We start from the raw sequence: 19,786 nt of genomic DNA, 5'->3' as shown, positions 1-19,786 counted from the left end.
TGTTATAATCGGTGATTAATTTCCAATGCATAGTATGGAAAGTCAGCTTTTAAAATTACATTGCCTAAAATGGATGCATCCTTAGATGTTAGTCAAAGTTAGTTCAAAATGTTCGTTAAAGTTGAACCTAAGTCACTGTTATAACTAAGAATATCTGTTCTTAGATAGTATCATTTTTGCTTGTTTATAGAAATACGTTCAGAACATCTTTTGTTGTGTTTATTAATAAAAGCACTCCACGAGCTCACCCAGGGTGCCCTTTGATTTTGGTAATGCCATAAGAATTTCAATTAATGATGAATTAAAAGGTAAAGAATGAAATATCTTTTGTTGTTGTGGTATATCATTTTCATAACCTGCTGAAGGCAAAGCATTTTCTTGTTTTAGTGAATTCGTGAGTAAGTAGTATCTGTAATATTGCGTATGGGGGGGGGGGGGGGGTAAATGTAGAAATATTAGGTGGTTTACACTCAGACACTAGACATGTAAGCAAAATGCATTTTATTGACCTCGGTTTACCAACTACTTTTTTTTGAGTGGCATATGTCACTCACAAAAATTGCTGTTCTGAAGTATTGGAAAATAAGAGGCTTAAAAATACATGTTTTTTTTTAAATTCAACAAAATATGCCTTTCCTTTTTTTTTTGAACCACCACAATCTAGGTGGTTCCTTTAGGGGCCTAACTGACATATAGGAGAGAGGGGGGGGGAGGGGGGGTGTTAAGAGAAGTCAAGGGTCATGCTTCCCTTACGGGGGGGGGGGGGGGGGGCTTACGAAAAACAAAAACTTGAGATTCTAGAATGACTGTCTAGTGCTTCAATAGAGAGCTCAAGCACGCTTAAGAATTACAGAAAAAGGGCATTGATGTCCGTGATCTGATGAAGGCAAATCCAGAACGGCATTCTCATTTTATCGCTCTACCACCCAGACATCATAATGATATACTAGATCAAATGGATCATAATAATATAATAATCATTATTAGAGTTGAGGCCAGACCTGCCTATGAAGTCAGTCAATGTTAGGGAGAAATGCACAAAATGTATGCATAGCTTTTTATTGTTATGTTCTCTGTGCATGCTAAAAGCCTTGGAAATACATTGATAATACAAAGACAGAAGGTCAGCATTGGAAGGGCATGGTAAGACAACATGGCAAACAAGATAGACAAAACTGCATACTTTATGAGGGAAAGAGTTGCCATAACTCATTGTGTCAAAGCCTGTTTGTTTTCCTTTCTTCCTGTTCCTAGTTTGATTTGTCTCTTGCTAATAAAGAGAAAGGCACATTTTGTACAAGTTCCAGAACATTGGCATAGAAATATGGAAAAATACTCTGACAAAGCTGTACAAAATTCACTCCTGCTAGCTATATACATTAACAAAGATCTACTGATGTCATCTCTTGGACCTCCGTGTTGGACCATCTTGTTCAAGTCTTATTAATGATGACACTTCTTTCAAAGAGTTCAATTGAACCAACAGCTTTGTGACCAATGTCCGGCGCTTGAACACCTTGGCCTCTTCGATGATGTCATGTAGATAAGGTACTTGTAGCTCAGCAGGTCCTTGCAGATTAGCCACCTGGGCCATAACCGCATCATCAACTGTTTAGAGAATTAACACAGTGTTAGCAGTATGCAGGTATGAACACAGGGGTGGGGGGGGGGGGGGGGCGGTGGGGGTGGGGGCATGCAACCCTCCTTGGCTGGCAAAACGTGAGTGTGGGTAGTGTCATGAATCAGAATAGATTTTAGGGAACACAATTAATCTTGGTGTCATAAACATGTTGATGTAATACTGAATTAAAGCTAGTAAATTGAAGGTTTAGGAAATTCTTCTCCAGGAATATCTTTATTTAGATTAAAAAAAAAAAAACATTGGCATCATTCGAAGCCATGTTGAATTGCACCCCCTGAAATCATAACAGTATGCTGTCTTCACATCAACCAAAACAATCTCTCACTCAACGCAAGAATAGCGAATAAGCACCACTGTACTCTCGTTGCACAAGACTAACTTTAACAGAGAGATTATCAGTTTAATGATAGATTATCATTACTAAAAATAATCCACCTTTTTCTGGCCTTCGCATCTTCCTTGAGACCAATTTCCTGATCTGGATGTTGCTTTCATGCGACTCTCGCATCAGCTGCTGCTCGGAGACAGCAACTGGGGAGGACTCCTTGGAACTCCCTGAGCTGTTACCGTCGCCACCTAAAGCATCTTTGTGAGAGTTCAGTAATTTCTTGCTTTCTTCCAAACCTTTCTCAGTCCGTCCCTGAGACTCTATAGAGTTCCTTAAGATAGAAGAGATATCAGAAGATGCGTTATCTTTCTCTAGATTGTTTAATGGAGTTTTACTGTTAGGTCCTTTGATTTGGTGAAGTTTCTGGAGCTTTTTCAGTTGAGGGTTTATGTGATGACGCACAACTTTTGCAGGCCTCACACCAGTATCCGTTTTATCAAGAAGGTCCTCAGAAGGTTTTCTCTTCTTTGGTTTGTTGGATACCACATTATTTGGCTTAATGTCGTTCAGAGTAGAGATCTTAGTGACAGGTTTATTGTTTGGAGTTTGCTGTCTCTGCGGTTGAATCTGATTAATGGGTGTGGCCGTGTGATTGTTCGTGGTGCTGGGCCATTTGACAGGGGGTGAATCAGGCCTCTTTCGTTTATCCCTGGGGGATCCAGGCCGGCTGTCATTTTGTCTTTTGCGAGACGGCGGACCTGCCATTGCCTCATTCACGTCTGCTTCATCGACCATAACACGCTACAGAAGAATAGAGGAATAAGCACACAATTCCAAGCTATTAGCCAATAGAAAACTGAGATTGAAGAATAGAAAATTAAAGTCGCATTGTCACCAGTTTACTTCCAGTCGATTACGTAACTATCTCCGCTTTAACACACACATTCCATTGCGCAGGTGTTTTTGTTAATAGCCGGAATGATACTTCCAATTAAAATTATATTACTATAACACACAGAATAGCATACATAATAAATTCCCTTACTTGTTCATTTTGATTCTCCTTAGTTGATTACTTTGACTGATTCTCCTTAGTTGATTACTTTGACTGATTCTTCTTAGTTGATTACTTTGACTGATTCTCCTTAGTTGATTACTTTGACTGATTCTCCTTAGTTGATTACTTTGACTGATTCTCCTTAGTTGATTACTTTGACTGATTCTTCTTAGTTGATTACTTTGACTGATTCTCCTTAGTTGATTACTTTGACTGATTCTACTTAGTTGATTACTTTGACTGATTCTCCTTAGTTGATTACTTTGACTGATTCTCCTTAGTTGATTACTTTGACTGATTCTCCTTAGTTGATTACTTTGACTGATTCTCCTTAGTTGATTACTTTGACTGACTCTCCTTAGTTGATTACTTTGACTGATTCTCCTTAGTTGATTACTTTGACTGATTCTCCTTAGTTGATTACTTTGACTGATTCTCCTTAGTTGATTACTTTGACTGATTCCCCTTAGTTAATTACTTTGACTGATTCTTCTTAGTTGATCACTTTGACTGATAAGTAGGGAGAAGTGCTGGTGAGATCATGTGACAAATACCTGATCTTTGGCCAGCTTGAAAGGGTTGCCAAACATGTGAACACGGTTTTGGCCAGGGTCTAATTCCCGTAACTGGTTCCCCTGTCTCAGGACTTCCTGGTAGTTCCCCATGTCAGCAATAGCAACAGTGTGTCGATTGTCTAAAAACAGCAGATCCATTAGATTAGCCTGATCTGCATTAAACGGATCTCTTGCAAGACAGAAGAGTGATTTGTAGGTACATAAGTCAAAAAATTTAAAGAAATATCCCACACAACTATTTGTATTGCTTGTTATATCCTTCACCTTCATCTTGAAGTCTTGTTGATGTTGCAGCCATGTGAAAGAAGTTGATCCGCATTCGGGATAACTGGTCTAATAACTCCTTCCTTGTGATATCAAATGGGTTTTTGTAACTCTTGGATGTCAGGTTCTACAACAAACAGACAGTAGCGATTAACAATATTCTGTGTATTCAATTGAAGAAAGAGGTACAAAACACTTACCTCTTTTACTGAATTGACTGGTTCACTTGGAATATCAATATCACTAGGGGAAAACAGACAGAAATACACAAGAATATATTTTTACGTTTAAAAGCATCTTCTACACTAAGTATAATGTCATAAACCAAACCCCTTTCCCCTAAGAAATCAAATTTCCTTTCCCTTAAAAAATCAACGCCTTTGCCCTAAGAATAAACACTTTGCCCCCCCCTTTCCCTAAGAAATCAACCCTTTTCCCCAACAAAACAAACTCAATTTCCCCTAAGAATCAAGCCTTTGCCCTAAGAATCAACATTTTGCCCCCCCTTTCCCTAAGAAAAAAATCCCATTTCCCCTAATAAACAACCTTTTCCCCTAACAAAACAAATCCAATTTTCCCTAAGAAATCAAATAAATCACTGTGGTGAAACAGGTTTTTACCCCGAGTGCAGTTTATCCTTAGATTTCTTCTTCAAATCCTGAACCGTTTTGTAAAAGTCTTTCTTATCTGATGCCGAGAGTTCAGGAAGTTGAAGTTGAACATTACTGAAAATAAGAAAAAAAAAATAATATCATGTATTTACTATATGAGTATGTATAAGTGAAAGCTTTTCACAGGTGTATTCTCCCTACAGTACATAACATCCTGGATAGAGTAGGGGCCACCAGTTGTGGGTTTTTTAGTTTCTTCTCTTGGGCAGTATACACCTTTTCATTGCAAACAGCAAATTCACATTGGTAAATGGCAGATGAGACAACAGAAGGGTCCCCTGGGTCTCGTATTTCAACCAAATGCAGGAGAATATGGGTCTATCATGTGATAATCCACTGAAGGACATTAATACCTAGCCCTGGCATCTGGTTGATTTATAATCTTCATTTTTTAAAACAATTATCACACCTAAGCACCCTTCTCCCTTTGAACTGCCATCCACCATTTGAATTTGAATTAGGGGTATGCATTTGACCTGCAAATGCCCTAAATCAACACATTCCTAGAGGTTGTCTACAGCAAAACGATAACATAAACAAGTACAGCACAACTCCAAGAAAGCCGTTTTTTCTGTTTCAGATGATATGTATCTCTGTGGCTGTTGTGAATACTGTATGGTATACAATTTCCCGTCTCTTAGGCTTTTTTTTAAAGAGTTTGGACAAGTATACAACATTTATGGCATACCTTGGTTGTACTCTGCCCACATTCTCTCGTGAAAGATTTTGAGTGACAAGAACTACCATACGCTCTGCTTCTATCTTCCCCTAGAAAAATCAGAATAATCAATGACATCAGCAACTACAGTATCACACAACTAATTTCCTAACAGACTTTTAAAAGACCAAAAGCTTTTAACTTGCTACCTGTTGCAAAATTTAAAAAATCATAAAATAAAGAAATAAATAAAAGATAATCACAAAATAAACAAATACATAAGATTTAGGATTAAACAACCTTTTCCCTCAATTGGTTGTTTCTAGTTTGATTATTAACGGATTGAGGATTCAGCAACCTTTTTCCTCAATGGATGTTCCTAGTTTGCATGTAAAAATACAGATTGAGGATTGAACAAGCTCTTCTCTCAACACTTGTTCCTAGTTCAAATGTTAACAAACCTGTTGCTTGATCTTCTTGAGGTAGTTTAAAATTGTGGCACTAAGGGAGCCATCAATGTGATCAGGGATCAGCGATATCGGAAGGCCCATACGCTTGAATGCATTTCGTAAAGGCTAAAATACAAACTCATTATCATAAGTTGTGCAAAAAGGACAATATGAAGATGTTACAAATGTTTAAGTGCCAATGCATAAAACAAGTAATGAAGTAAGAAATAACAACTCTTCAACGTCCATTGTAGGTTAAATCTCAGAACTCCTCTCTCAGCCTCAAGGATGTTTTTTATGATGTTTTTTTTACAATGACGCCGTGGAAAGGGCACAGATCCAAACACTTAGTAGTCGCCGCGTTGATGCATGTAAACTTTTTATAAGTAGGAAAGGAAGTGATAACCCTCTTTTTCCCTCTTATAAGTAACAGAGTTCTAAAGTCTTCTGGCCACTTTAACCTAACCTTACCAAACCCCATCAACTACCCTGTACTAACTAATACTGAACGCTCCCTAATTTTGTTAGTGTAAAGTACCAGCCTATTTGTTAAGGCACTATTCCTTGCGCATCCAATACTTATTTATGTAATCAGCCTTTAATTCAGTCATGACTGTGATAGGTTTGAATAAACTTTATTATTATTATTATTATTTATGTTTTGTCTTTATTTGCTACTACAGTAAGGAGTCATGATAAAACTTACCCCAGCATAGTAACAAGGCGTGGCATCTAGATATGCTTCAAATGCTTGCTTCCACCGAGGGACAGGCTTCATCTTGTGAACTTTGACTAATTCATCTAAAAATACAAATAAACAAAGGTAATGCTTCTACGACACTAACCTATAAAGAATACATTTATATACTTATATACTTGCATAATGCAAAAAAAATGTTCAGTATTCCCCCACCTTGTTTGAACAATTTCAAGAACCAACAATATTTTTTTTTCTTGTATTATAACGGTACACACATATGCATCTTACAAATGATGGAATAAAAGAGAATATAAAAGCACAATGTCACCAGTTTACTTCCAGTCGACTACATAACAATATCCTGTGTCTTGGAAGTTTCTTTTAGGATGTGACTGATGATTTAGAGGGGATGGCCTGTTTAACAGTGCGATTTCTAATAGATTCTTTTGTCTCTTGTTGTTTTGTTTTTCATCAAGCCTCCAAAAGTAAACTGGTGACAATGCAGCTTTAAAGAATGTTGATCAACCACCTCTTTGCTATTGTTTAGCAAGAATAAAACAGTTTTTTGGCAAGAAAACTACAAAATATCAATCTACAGATAATGTATGATAAGTTATTGATGATATTTGATTAAAAATATCCTAGTTTTTAGCCAAAGGAAATAGATGCTTTGTGCGACTCTACATTGAGTGGGAGCATAAAATAAAAAGCCTTACCTATTAATTTTAAGGTAGAAGAGAACACTAATAATAAATTTAAAGAGAGTACCAAACCTTACCAACGAGTGGTAAGAGAGTATTGAACCTTACCAATTAGTGGTAAGAGAGTACTGAACCTAACCAATGAGTGGTAAGAGAGTACTGAACCTTACCAATGAGTGGGAAGAGAGTACTGAACCTTACCAATGAGTGGTAAGAGAGTACTGAACCTTACCAATGAGTGGGAAAAGAGTACTGAACCTTACCGATGAGTGGGAGGAGAGTACTGAATCTTACCAATGAGTGGGAAGAGAGTACTGAATCTTACCAATGAGTGGTAAGAGAGTACTGAACCTTACCAATGAGTGGGAAGAGAGTACTGAACCTTACGGATGAGTGGTAAGAGAGTACTGAACCTTACGGATGAGTGGTAAGAGGGTATTGAACCTTACCAATGAGTGGTAAGAGAATACTGAACCTTACCAATGAGTGGGAAGAGAGTACTGAACCTTACGGACGAGTGGAAAGAGAGTACCAAAACTTACCAATAAGTGGGAAGAGAGTAGGGTAGTTGTAGGGCATTACGAACAAGTTGACTGTCAACAGGTTTGAGCTGGCTTTTAGGTAACCAAATGGTGCACCAAGTTGGGAGTTCTCACCGTTCCTTCTACCACTGTTACAAATGAATGTCTGAAGACAAAAGACATGGATTAAATATAGCTAATCAAGTCAAGTGAAGGAAATGTATTTCTAGAGAGAGATTAAAATAATCAATTAGCTTATTAAGTTATTAAAGCGGCAATTGCACCAGTTAATTTCCAGTCAAATACTAACAATCTGGTGGGCTGGCAGAAACCTCAACCAACAAAAGACAAAAGAATCTATTAGCATCTGTGCTATTTATCCACTCTAAATTATCAATCACATCCTCTAAAAAACGTCCAATAAGCACACTGCTTTTACATCTTTAAAATATTTTTCATGTTTTCTGTTAAAAATCTTGGCTTCAAGGAGCCTGGGTAATTGACTGGGAGTAGACTTCTGCAATTGCCGCCTTAATTATGCTTACTGAGTCATGGCATGGTAGTTTTAGTAGTTTAAAAAGTATTCAAGGGACTACCCAAATTGTTTTCCATGAACCACAATTAAAGAAGGGAAGAAGTTACCACAATTTCTCAAATAAGGGCTGTGGTGCGTTTTACTTTCAAAATGTGCAAAGAGTAAAAATGCCCTCGAAAGAACCATCAACAAAACATACATTCAAAGCTAGAATGTTGTGTCGGGAATTATCAGTTATTGTTACTTCCCTTCTAATGTAGATTCCCCTTCATCATCAGTTAAAAGATTTTAAAGTTAAAAGACAAGGGCACCCAAGGACAAAAATTTCACAACTGGCCTAGAATGAGTTAAGATACCGTTTTTTTCATTTGCAGTCATTCTTATTCAATATAGAGCTTTCCTAGATATCTTTTATCTGTTCGGATTTGCTAGGCAAAATTACAGCCATCCGAATAATCTAGGTACTCATCCAGAGGCATCCGAAACTCCTAGCGATTCTAAGATTCTTAAGTGAAATTTCTAGGTTATGTCCCTTGTATACTCACTCCCGAAAATACTAGGGTTCCTTTTTTAAAGCATGTCGGAAGTAAAAATCTCCCGAAAATGGTGATGGCGGTAACAAAAGCAATTCCGAAAAACATAGGTGATCCAGCACTCTTTACCAGAAACATAGGTGATCTAGAAATACAAATTCCGGAGAAAGTAGACATTTCTAGGGCAACCCCGAAATCTTTAGGTGACCATGTATCCAAACAGATATTTGACCAAAAATGGTCGTTGGGTGCGCTTGATAAGATTTCTCACCTGCCAACATGATGAGGGAGACTTGCGTTCCAGTATGTACTGAGTTAGTGGAGACGGCTCAAGTTCGTACTTATCAAATGGCAAGTTATCAAGCACAAGGGGTTCTGTGTCTACACACGAAAAATATACGGATGGGTGGGAATCCCGAGATGGCTGAAAAATTAATGTACAACCTGATAAGTACAAAATTGTTCTAGAAATATAGTTGACACAAAACACAAGTGTGGATTAAGTGGGCAAGTGTGATATTATTAAGCAAATTGGGTGTAATAGACAAAGAGGGGGAATGTTATGTGAAAGCTAAAAAATATGTTATCAGTCTATAGCAAACCTCTTAAACAAAGGCCAACATATCATATCAAAGTAGTGATAAAAATAGATAATGCCAACATATCATATTAAAGCAGTGATAAAATAGATAATGCTAACATATCATACCAAAGTCGCAAGTGACGGGTCAGGCCAGAAGGACTCTGGGATTGGCCAGAAGCCCACAGGGGTGTTGAGTTTGGGGTTGGTCTTGACGTAAATCATTCGGCAGCAGCTTGTCCAGGCTGTGTTTTGTACTGATTGGGGGATAGGCGAGGCTGTTGTGGATCTGGAGTTGACTATGCCCAATGCACTGGGTTCTTCTAGTAACTGACAATTCAAACTGTCACCCCGTGGGCTGCCGGGGGAGGAAAGCCCGCTGAAAAGAGTAAACAGTTAATAATCCTCATCATTAATCCCTCCGTTTGTGCTAGGATCTTGAGGTCTCAAGTTACTGTGCCTTATTTTAAGCCAAAGGAATTAGCCACACTGATGGGGAATAAGCGACAACTGGGAAGTTATAGGGAAAAATTTAATCAAAATACCTTATTGGTCTCTTTAATTTCACAACATTTAAGCCCAACGAAATCCTATTCCTACAAACTTTAATATCACAAAATTCAATACCCTTTCCGTTTTGTTTTCCTTGTTTTTTTTTTTAATGACCACCAAGACCAAGACAATCAAGCTTACTTATGCTGTGACTTAACTATAGTATCATACAGCTTCAATGTATGTAAATGTCTTAGAAAATAGCATCAAGCACAATATGAGTTCTACAGTTTTGCTGTATTGTTTAATAAAATTATCTCGAAATGATTTTGCACCCAAATCACAAAATCTCGCAAAATATGCCGATTCTTTTTTTTGCAAAATTAAGTGCCTGTGAAACATAGTACAATATTGTAACCAATAGTAACTGGACATTGTCAAGAATTATCCTCTTCGTGAAAATATTATGCCACCTGGAACTAGGAAACAAGTGAAAGAAGAAGAGGTGAAAGATCAAGATTCAAAATTCACGTGTATAGGAAAGGGGCATTAGCCACTGTGGCAAACGTAGTTAGCAAGAGAATTCGCATTTTGTGAAGGGGCTAAAAGTTAGGTAAAAGGAAAATTATTAATCATTAACATTGAAATAAATTAAACCATTAACTATCACGCCAACGGAAAACCCCATGGACAACTAAACTATTGGGGTGCATTATCTTTGAGAATCATGAGGTGAATACAGTATATTATTTTGCTTTTGTTTTGCAACAATGAGTAAAACCTTTTACAACAACAGGCCATCCAGAATAATGTGCCAAAAAGACTATAATAGCATATAATTTCGAAAAATAAGAACACCAATGAAAACAGCTTAGTCACTTCATATACATCCAAATGTCTATGTCCAACTTTTCATGCATTTCTTTCAGAAAATTACCAATACATAATTCACTATTTGTATTACAGAAATAACTTCAAAATGCACATAATTTGGCTGAAAAAAATTCTAGAAGGCCTGTCATAAGAACATAACAACTGCGTGGTGTTGTGACACATGAAACAGGTTTAAGAACATAACAACTGCGCGGTGTTGTGACACATGAATCAGTTATAAGAACATAACAACTGCGTGGTGTTGTGACAGATGAATCAGTTATAAGAACATAACAACTGCGTGGTGTTGTGACACATGAATCAGTTATAAGAACATAACAACTGCGTGGTGTTGTGACACATGAATCAGTTATAAGGACATAACAACTGCGTGGTGTTGTGACACATGAATCAGTTATGAGCTCACCTTGTGGGGAGCCCCTCTGTCTTGATGACCACGTGATTCTCAACTGGTTCAATCTTTAACTCTTCCTCCACAGCATCAAAGTTATTACTCAAGTGATTGGGTAAGTCAAGCTGGAGTGGAGGGGTAGGGGAATCAGTGTGTCTCTGGCCCTTGGACTCAATGGCCTTGGTGGCTAAGGGAAAACATGAATGCCAATCAGGTCAAGAAGAGCAGCAAGCAAAGATTTAAACTATCAACAGGCAGTGTAGGTTAGATTCAGAAAATGTCAGTAAAAATCTGCTTATACAGCATCAATGTATAAGTGCACAGAAAAGAGCAATGAGAGAAGGAAACAAGGAGGACAAGACGTAATTACCAGGGGAAGTTCCATCAGACATCACTGGAGGGGTAGTCCACTGTACAGTATACTCACTACCGGACATCACTGGAGGGGTAGTCCACTGTACAGTATACTCACTACCGGACATCACTGGAGGGGTAGTTCAATGTACAGTATACTCACTACCGGACATCACCGGAGGGTAGTTCACTGTACAGTATACTCACTATCCGACATCACTGGAGGGGTAGTTCAATGTACAGTATACTCACTACCGGACATCACTGGAGGGGTAGTTCAATGTACAGTATACTCACTACCGGACATCACTGGAGGGGTAGTTCAATGTACAGTATACTCACTACCGGACATCACTGGAGGGGTAGTCAACTGTACAGTATACTCACTATCCGACATCACTGGAGGGGTAGTTCACTGTACAGTATACTCACTACCGGACATCACTGGAGGGGTAGTCAACTGTACAGTATACTCACTACCGGACATCACTGGAGGGGTAGTCAACTGTACAGTATACTCACTATCCGACATCACTGGAGGGGTAGTTCACTGTACAGTATACTCACTACCGGACATCACTGGAACGGTAGTTCACTGTACAGTATACTCACTACCGGACATCACTGGAAGGGTAGTTCAATGTACAGTATACTCACTACCGGACATCACTGGAAGGGTAGTTCACTGTACAGTATACTCACTACCGGACATCACTGGAAGGGTAGTTCACTGTACAGTATACTCACTACCGGACATCACTGGAGGGGTAGTTCACTGTACAGTATACTCACTATCCGACATCACTGGAGGGGTAGTTCAATGTACAGTATACTCACTATCCGACATCACTGGAAGGGTAGTTCACTGTACAGTATACTCACTATCTGACATCACTGGAGGGGTAGTCAACTGTACAGTATACTCACTATCGGACATCACTGGAAGGGTAGTTCACTGTACAGTATACTCACTATCCGACATCACTGGAAGGGTAGTTCAATGTACAGTATACTCACTATCCGACATCACTGGAGGGGTAGTTCAATGTACAGTATACTCACTACCGGACATCACTGGAGGGGTAGTTCAATGTACAGTATACTCACTACCGGACATCACTGGAGGGGTAGTCAACTGTACAGTATACTCACTATCCGACATCACTGGAGGGGTAGTTCACTGTACAGTATACTCACTACCGGACATCACTGGAGGGGTAGTCAACTGTACAGTATACTCACTACCGGACATCACTGGAGGGGTAGTCAACTGTACAGTATACTCACTATCCGACATCACTGGAGGGGTAGTTCACTGTACAGTATACTCACTATCGGACATCACTGGAAGGGTAGTTCACTGTACAGTATACTCACTACCGGACATCACTGGAAGGGTAGTTCAATGTACAGTATACTCACTACCGGACATCACTGGAAGGGTAGTTCACTGTACAGTATACTCACTACCGGACATCACTGGAAGGGTAGTTCACTGTACAGTATACTCACTACCGGACATCACTGGAGGGGTAGTTCACTGTACAGTATACTCACTATCCGACATCACTGGAGGGGTAGTTCAATGTACAGTATACTCACTATCCGACATCACTGGAAGGGTAGTTCACTGTACAGTATACTCACTATCTGACATCACTGGAGGGGTAGTCAACTGTACAGTATACTCACTATCGGACATCACTGGAAGGGTAGTTCACTGTACAGTATACTCACTATCCGACATCACTGGAAGGGTAGTTCAATGTACAGTATACTCACTATCCGACATCACTGGAAGGGTAGTCCACTGTACAGTATACTCACTATCGGACATCACTGGAAGGGTAGCCAACTGTACAGTATACTCACTATCGGACATCACTGGAAGGGTAGTCCACTGTACAGTATACTCACTATCCGACATCACTGGAAGGGTAGTCCACTGTACAGTATACTCACTATCCGCCATCACTGGAAGGGTAGTCCACTGTACAGTATACTCACTATCCGACATCACTGGAAGGGTAGTCCACTGTACAGTATACTCACTATCCGACATCACTGGAAGGGTAGTCCACTGTACAGTATACTCACTATCCGACATCACTGGAGGGGTAGTTCTATGTACATTATACTCACTATCGGACATCACCGGAGGGGGAGGGGCCTCTGGACCTCCAATCTTCTCAAAGTTGACCACAATCCCAAACTGGACTTTCTGGGCGACGGACTCAAGGGCTTGGTTAAGAGACTTGGAGGAGGAACATTTGTAACATTTGCCTACAACAAGAGGGGTAATAACTTAGTAGAGATCAGGGACAATATACCATATAGAACATTCACTAGCATTGATTGAATTCAATAACTATGAATCAGTGACAACTTTTTGTCCAATTTAAGAAATAATATGCAAAAAGAACATGGACCTATTCTAACAAAGGAAATTAACAATTAATTCTTAAAGAAACAACTAACTTTATTTGTCAAATATAATAAATTCACAGGAAATTCTTAACTTTTTTAATCTAATCTTAGTATCTTATTGAGTCATATACAAACATTTTAGATCAAAACTTGTTAGTAAGTAACAATCAAAATAGTCTAACCCAACTTAGAATACACCAAAAACTGGTATTCGACCTGCCAAATTTTTGTCTTAAATAAGATTTCTTCAGGGCAGAATCTGAGTCTGCCCTGTAAAATTCTTATTTATGCTTTTCCATTGTTACCATATATTGAACGATAAGTTATAGATGCTGAGCTTTGTTTGCAAACAACCATATGGGATATATTGGCTATACAAAGGTATAGCCGTTAACATATTTTATTCAAATATATTCTCAATATAACATTACAAATATTATTAAATAAATCTGCCACACAAAGGTGAGGGCAAAGAAAAAACGCTTACAAGTTGAACTAAAAACCCACTATCCTAACTGGTCAGTGGCGGTATAGGGGAGGAGGCGGGTCAAACACGTCCACTCTTAGCAAGAGACAAAAAGTGGCGACCAGTACATCTGATGACAGCAAGAAATGCCATTGATATGCCATCTTTGTTTAGATTCATGACAGGTCAACAACTCCCCAGAGGGGGAGGGTTTGAGTCAATTGGATGTACTGTACATTCCAAATAAGGAAAACCCTTCTCTAGCCAAAAATCACTAACAAATTACAATCGATGGATAATAACTGTAGTCATGAAAAGCATAAAAAATTTACAAATACCGAAATGACCTAAAAAACACCCCCAATCTAAAGAACACCTCCTATGTAATGAACGCCCCCCTAAGCTTACATTTTTGCAATAAACGCCCTTACCCTCCCTCCCAGCAAAAAACAAACAAACAGCATAGTAATTTGGGTAATATATCAAATTTAAATTAATCTGTGTTTGGCTTCTACTGGGTGAGACTTGCTTAATTTTAAGAAATGCTTGCTATGGAAGCTTTAATTTTAACATGATCCTGAGTGAGACTAGAAACCCACTGCACTTGGGGTTGGTGTCTTTTTATAGTTTGTTAAGAACACCCCTCTCTAATAAACGCCTCTTTTCTATAGAATGCCCCCCTCGGCCTGTCAAAATTTAATAAATGCCCCAGGCGTTTATTAGATCATTTACAGTAATCTTATTTTAGACGAAAAATTTGGCAGTCTAATACCAGTTTTTGGTGTATTGTATTTAATCTTCTGATTCACGAACACGACAATTTGGGTTTTTTTGTATTTATTGGTGTTGATTTTCCCAACTTAATTAGACTCTAATCATTTTCATCTTTTTGTGAAGAATATTCCATACCTCCAGTTACTTCACACATGGCTCCAATCGCAGACTCGGTAGTGACAGAAGACGCCGGCATTCCTGGTTTGGCCTGAGAGTTACCACGGCAACCTGCCATTCTCAGAATTAACCCAAAGAGCCTCTGGTCCCAGCGGAATGGTTCTTTGGTCAACTCACTGCCAGGAAGATTTGAGTGCATAGGTAGATGAAGCTGAATGGAAAAAATATATGGAATAAAATACTAACAGCACAGAGTAGACATAAAAAAACAGGCCTTATTAATTAGATACTTGTAGAATTCTAGTAAATTTGATTAAGTGCTAAAGCATGTTTCACTTTATGACTAAAGTCCACTAAAATCCACACTCAAAGTTAAAATACCCAATTTAATGTTGTGTAGGAAGAGTTTAATTGTTTTTGTTTTGTTTTGATTGTTTCAGCGAAAAAGGATGCTCTCTTGGATTATCAGCGAGTTACAAATTACTAGTTGCAAGTCTGTCGTTTACAACACTTTGAATTGACAAAAGCCCAGCTGAAGCAATCTACAGTTAAATCAAATCTATAATATAATGAATTACATTACCTCCTCCTCAACCTCAGCCTGCGTTGAGAATCGGCCACCGTCGGTTATACAAATAACCATGGCAGGATCCAGAAAGAATGGATTACGGCCCTTTAAATAAAACAGGGAGTCAATTTTCACATGCTAATAAAGAGATCTAGAAAATATGTTAATGAACCTCACTTTCTAGTCCTCTGAAATTTCATGTGAAGTGACAAAAGTCAATACATTCCTGTGCAGTTGCCAGTAATACGTTACACATATTTGACACAATTATTCTACATATACATGGCTACAGTAGGAATAACCGGTAATATAGTCTCAATAACAAACCATAGAAAACTGGGCATTCGATGCAATAAAAAAGATTCCCACCATTCATTGTTACTTTACTTGCTAGTATTGTTTATAGTATAACAGATCAAAAATTAGTCTAAAACAGATAATTTCAATATTTTTGTTGATCTAATTTGCATTGGCTAACATTCAATAGTGACATTTATGGTATATTGTACAATCCTAAGTAATTTTAGCCCCTAACATATTTAACGGTATATTTTAAATTAGCAGCTCAACCTATCGTAGGACTGGCTTGCTAATACCAAATCAAGTAAAGCTTAAATATCAAGTAACGTTCAAATCACTTAAATTGCTGTTGAGAGAGACTTTATACTTATTGTACTTATCTTTGAGGGATGTTGATAGATAATTTTACATACCATGCCATAACTGTCAATGCCTGAATGCAACCTGTACAGGTTTAAAAGGTCAAAACTCTCTTTGAGTGCTGTGCCAAGTTTGGAAAGTCCGGTAGCCTGCAGATTTCTCAGCTCATTCATAAATATTGCTTGGTTTTCTCGCCACCCAGCCTGTTGAGATGATCAATCAGTGAAAAATTATATACCACAGAGTCATGTTAACTGGGACAAATAAAGGTAGAAATTAGGTAGTGTAAAATAACATTCTTTCATTTTAATATATTCATGTTAACAGGAAATTGAAATAGTTTAATGTTATAATCAATATAGATTTAGCGTGATTACATAGTGATAACTATATGTAGAGAAATGAGTCTAAATTGAGTCTAATCTTCCCTGCTAGCAGAGGCCTCTTTTCTCTGTATTTCGCTGGGCTGGAGTTCGCGAGGAAAAGATACCTCTGCCATGGGTCGCACGTTCGTTTGATCAAACCGCCGTCCACGATCATGGACGAGATCCAGAGCGCATGCTCCGTTCATTAATTACTGGCCACTATTTTGAGCCTACAATGACTAGCGCATGCATGAAACGTATATCCGCTGCCGGATAATAAGCCCGCATTCGAAACGGCGTCCTCCGTAGAAATATCACGCGACGAATTATAAAAAGAAGCCATTCAATGCCTTATCTTCATTCAGAATTTTCTCTCTTTTGACAAACGAGTCAATCTTCCGTTTACAGGTTTTGCATATTCTTCTGGGAATAGCTGATCTAATTTTACCAAAAAGTTTTGTAACATTTTCTTCGAATCCAACTGTGCGATATTTACATTGAAGAAACTCGCCTGCCCAGATGTCTTGAAATTAATCCCACAAACAAGACAAAACTCGTCTTTGCTGCGTTTGTTGCTCAATCTTTTTAGTGACGTTTTAGGTGATTGAAATTGAACAGTTGTTTTTTTTTTCAAAGAGGAGAACTAACCGGAGTTTGATTCATGATTTCCGACTAAACCCATGCAAAGCATATTGACAGCTTTCGCGCGATGGTACGGGTTTTGGCACGTCGGTCGCTTATTAACGCTCACGCATGCGCAACAGAAACAGTCTCGACCCATGGCAGAGGTATCTTTTCCTCGCGAACTCCAGCCCAGCGAAATACAGAGAAAAGAGGCCTCTGCTAGCAGGGAAAGTCTAATCATACAAATGGATGGAATTTTATGACATTGAATTTATCATTTTGATGGCAATGCTGATTTACTTTCCATTTAACTGATGAAAGGGGGGCTTCCTTAACTGATAATGGGGGGATCCCTTAACTGATCAAGGGAGGGCTTCCTTAACTGATAAAGGGGGGGATCCTTTAACTGATCAAGGGAGGGCTTCTTTAACTGATAAAGGGGGGGGATCCTTTAACTGATTAGGGGGGCTCAAAGGAGGAGGTCCCTTAACTTGGGGAAGGGGTTCCTTTAACTGGGGAAGGCCCTTTAATTGGGGAGGGGGGTCCTTTAACTGGGGAAGGCCCTTTAATTGGGGAGGGGGGTCCTTTAACTGGGGAAGGCCCTTTAATTGGGGAGGGGGGTCCTTTAACTGGGAAAGGCCCTTTAGTTGGGGAAGGGGGTCCTTTAACTAGAAAGAGGGGGGGTCAAGAATTGGTTCTCATGAAAGAAGGAGAGTTGAAGAACAATGGAAAATATTGTTAACAAAAGCAAGACACTGGCACACAGCATTAATAGCTTAAAAAGTTTCTGGTACAACTTTTCAACGAGTCAAAAATCAAACCAGCATTATGTAAAATGAGCAAAAAATGTATAATATAGTTGTGAGGAACAACACTGCGAACATAAATTTATGAATACAAAAAAATATATAAAAGATAACCAAACACCATAGAAAGGGAATAAAATATAAGTAATCTATAGTAGTTGTAAAACTATTTCAATAGCTGTTGCAAAATATAACCTCAAATATTTACATAATAATGTTTACATTAGGTGTTCAGATCATGCAAGATTTGCAAAATGGTTTGAAAGTGTAGTTTGGAGATCAAATATGACTTGATCATTTTCCAAGTTTTGAATGAAAACTCTGTCCCACAATAAAATGTCCTCAAAACAAACCCCATGATCCTTTGCAAACCTCTGGACAACACAAAGCCACAAGTTGGAAACTTTCCCTGAAAACTACGCAAACTTATAATAATTTTTATAAACACCTGAAATAAGGCGCAGAGAGTTTGATTCTGCGTGTACAGAGAGATATGTGACGGGGATTTCGGAAAAACTTGATGAAGTATTAGATCTGGGTCCGGGTGGACAATAGCTACCCTGACCCAATCCCTCACCTTGATGGAGGCCGGCGGTTCGTCTAACGTCACCAACATGTAGCGATCATTTCGACTCGACTGATCTCGCTGCCGAATCTATCCATAAGCAAAATAACCCCATAAATAAACACAACCATCATCGGACTACATGTCCTGGCACTTATAATCGACTTATCATTACCTTAATAAAGGTTTCCACGGCATTTTTGGCGACATCTAGCAAAGTTGTACCAAGAGACGTTCTCTGGTTCATAGAAGCAGAGGTATCAACAACAAAAACTAATATCACCATAGTGTTTGGTGAAGGGTTATGGATTGTTTTGGGTGGTTAGTTGATTTTGAAAGGCTTTAGTTTTCGAGAACGAGAGCATATTTTTCCCCTGACCATTATGGCGCCCGCTATAGAGCTGCTTTGGGGCGCAGCTAACTTACGCCTCCACGATGCATAGCTAACCACGTGATACAAAACACTACGCACCGGGGTGCCCTTGGGATCATGAACAAAACCTCTGACTATACCTAGGGGACCCTTGTAATCTTACTTATAGTACTTCTCATTACTGCGCATGTCTTGGCGAAAATATTATTTCTTGGTCGCTTTTGTTTTCGCAACGTGGCGGACTGTGGCGCTGGAATTTCTCGGTATTTTCTTTGCGTATATCGTCCAAATTCCCAATTCCTACCTGAAGTAGTTTAGTTTGTAGTTATACGGACGTATTTTTCTTGATCTCTCACTGTGAACTCCATCAAGCGATGTATTCTCGCGGCGAGGGCTTTTGCGCCTGATGTAAGAAAGAGCCTAGATTGTTCAAAGGGCAAAACAGTCGAGTCGCTTGTCCAATATTTTCGTTCCATTAACTTTAGTAAATCAAAAAGCTTTATAAATCTTGTTTGATTCGCCCCTCTTCATTCAATGAACAGACTAAGTAACGTAATAAAGATCAAATGCTTTGTGACGGAAACTACGTTATGTTCGGTACTTGTCTGTACATTGTACTTATTCATTTTAAATTTAGAGACAAGATACACATAAAAAGATATATTCTTGAATCCAACTTCTACTAAACTGAGATAG

The 19,786-nt window shown here is 38.7% G+C and overlaps 1 protein-coding gene across 1 annotated transcript; it reads right to left on the bottom strand.

Moving 5' to 3' along the window:
• Positions 1 to 486: 486 nt before the first annotated feature.
• On the bottom strand, positions 487 to 19,154 carry LOC5505333 (integrator complex subunit 6). The gene is made up of 19 exons (XM_048732633.1): positions 18,893 to 19,154; positions 18,730 to 18,807; positions 16,411 to 16,560; positions 15,713 to 15,802; positions 15,148 to 15,340; positions 13,488 to 13,628; positions 11,007 to 11,178; positions 9,344 to 9,593; positions 8,906 to 9,058; positions 7,588 to 7,732; positions 6,351 to 6,445; positions 5,657 to 5,770; positions 5,226 to 5,305; positions 4,487 to 4,591; positions 4,067 to 4,109; positions 3,867 to 3,993; positions 3,582 to 3,721; positions 2,078 to 2,771; positions 487 to 1,608 (listed from the first exon to the last, which is right to left on the bottom strand). The coding sequence occupies exons 1-19, from the start codon at positions 19,001 to 19,003 to the stop codon at positions 1,400 to 1,402; spliced, it is 3,090 nt and encodes a 1,029-aa protein (XP_048588590.1). The 5' UTR covers positions 19,004 to 19,154; the 3' UTR covers positions 487 to 1,399.
• Positions 19,155 to 19,786: the final 632 nt, after the last annotated feature.

This window comes from Nematostella vectensis, chromosome 9, assembly GCF_932526225.1.
Source record: "Nematostella vectensis chromosome 9, jaNemVect1.1, whole genome shotgun sequence".
Classification (NCBI taxonomy): domain Eukaryota; kingdom Metazoa; phylum Cnidaria; class Anthozoa; order Actiniaria; family Edwardsiidae; genus Nematostella; species Nematostella vectensis.
Note: the sequence above shows the minus strand (reverse complement) of the source record. Positions and strands in the feature narration are given on the sequence as shown.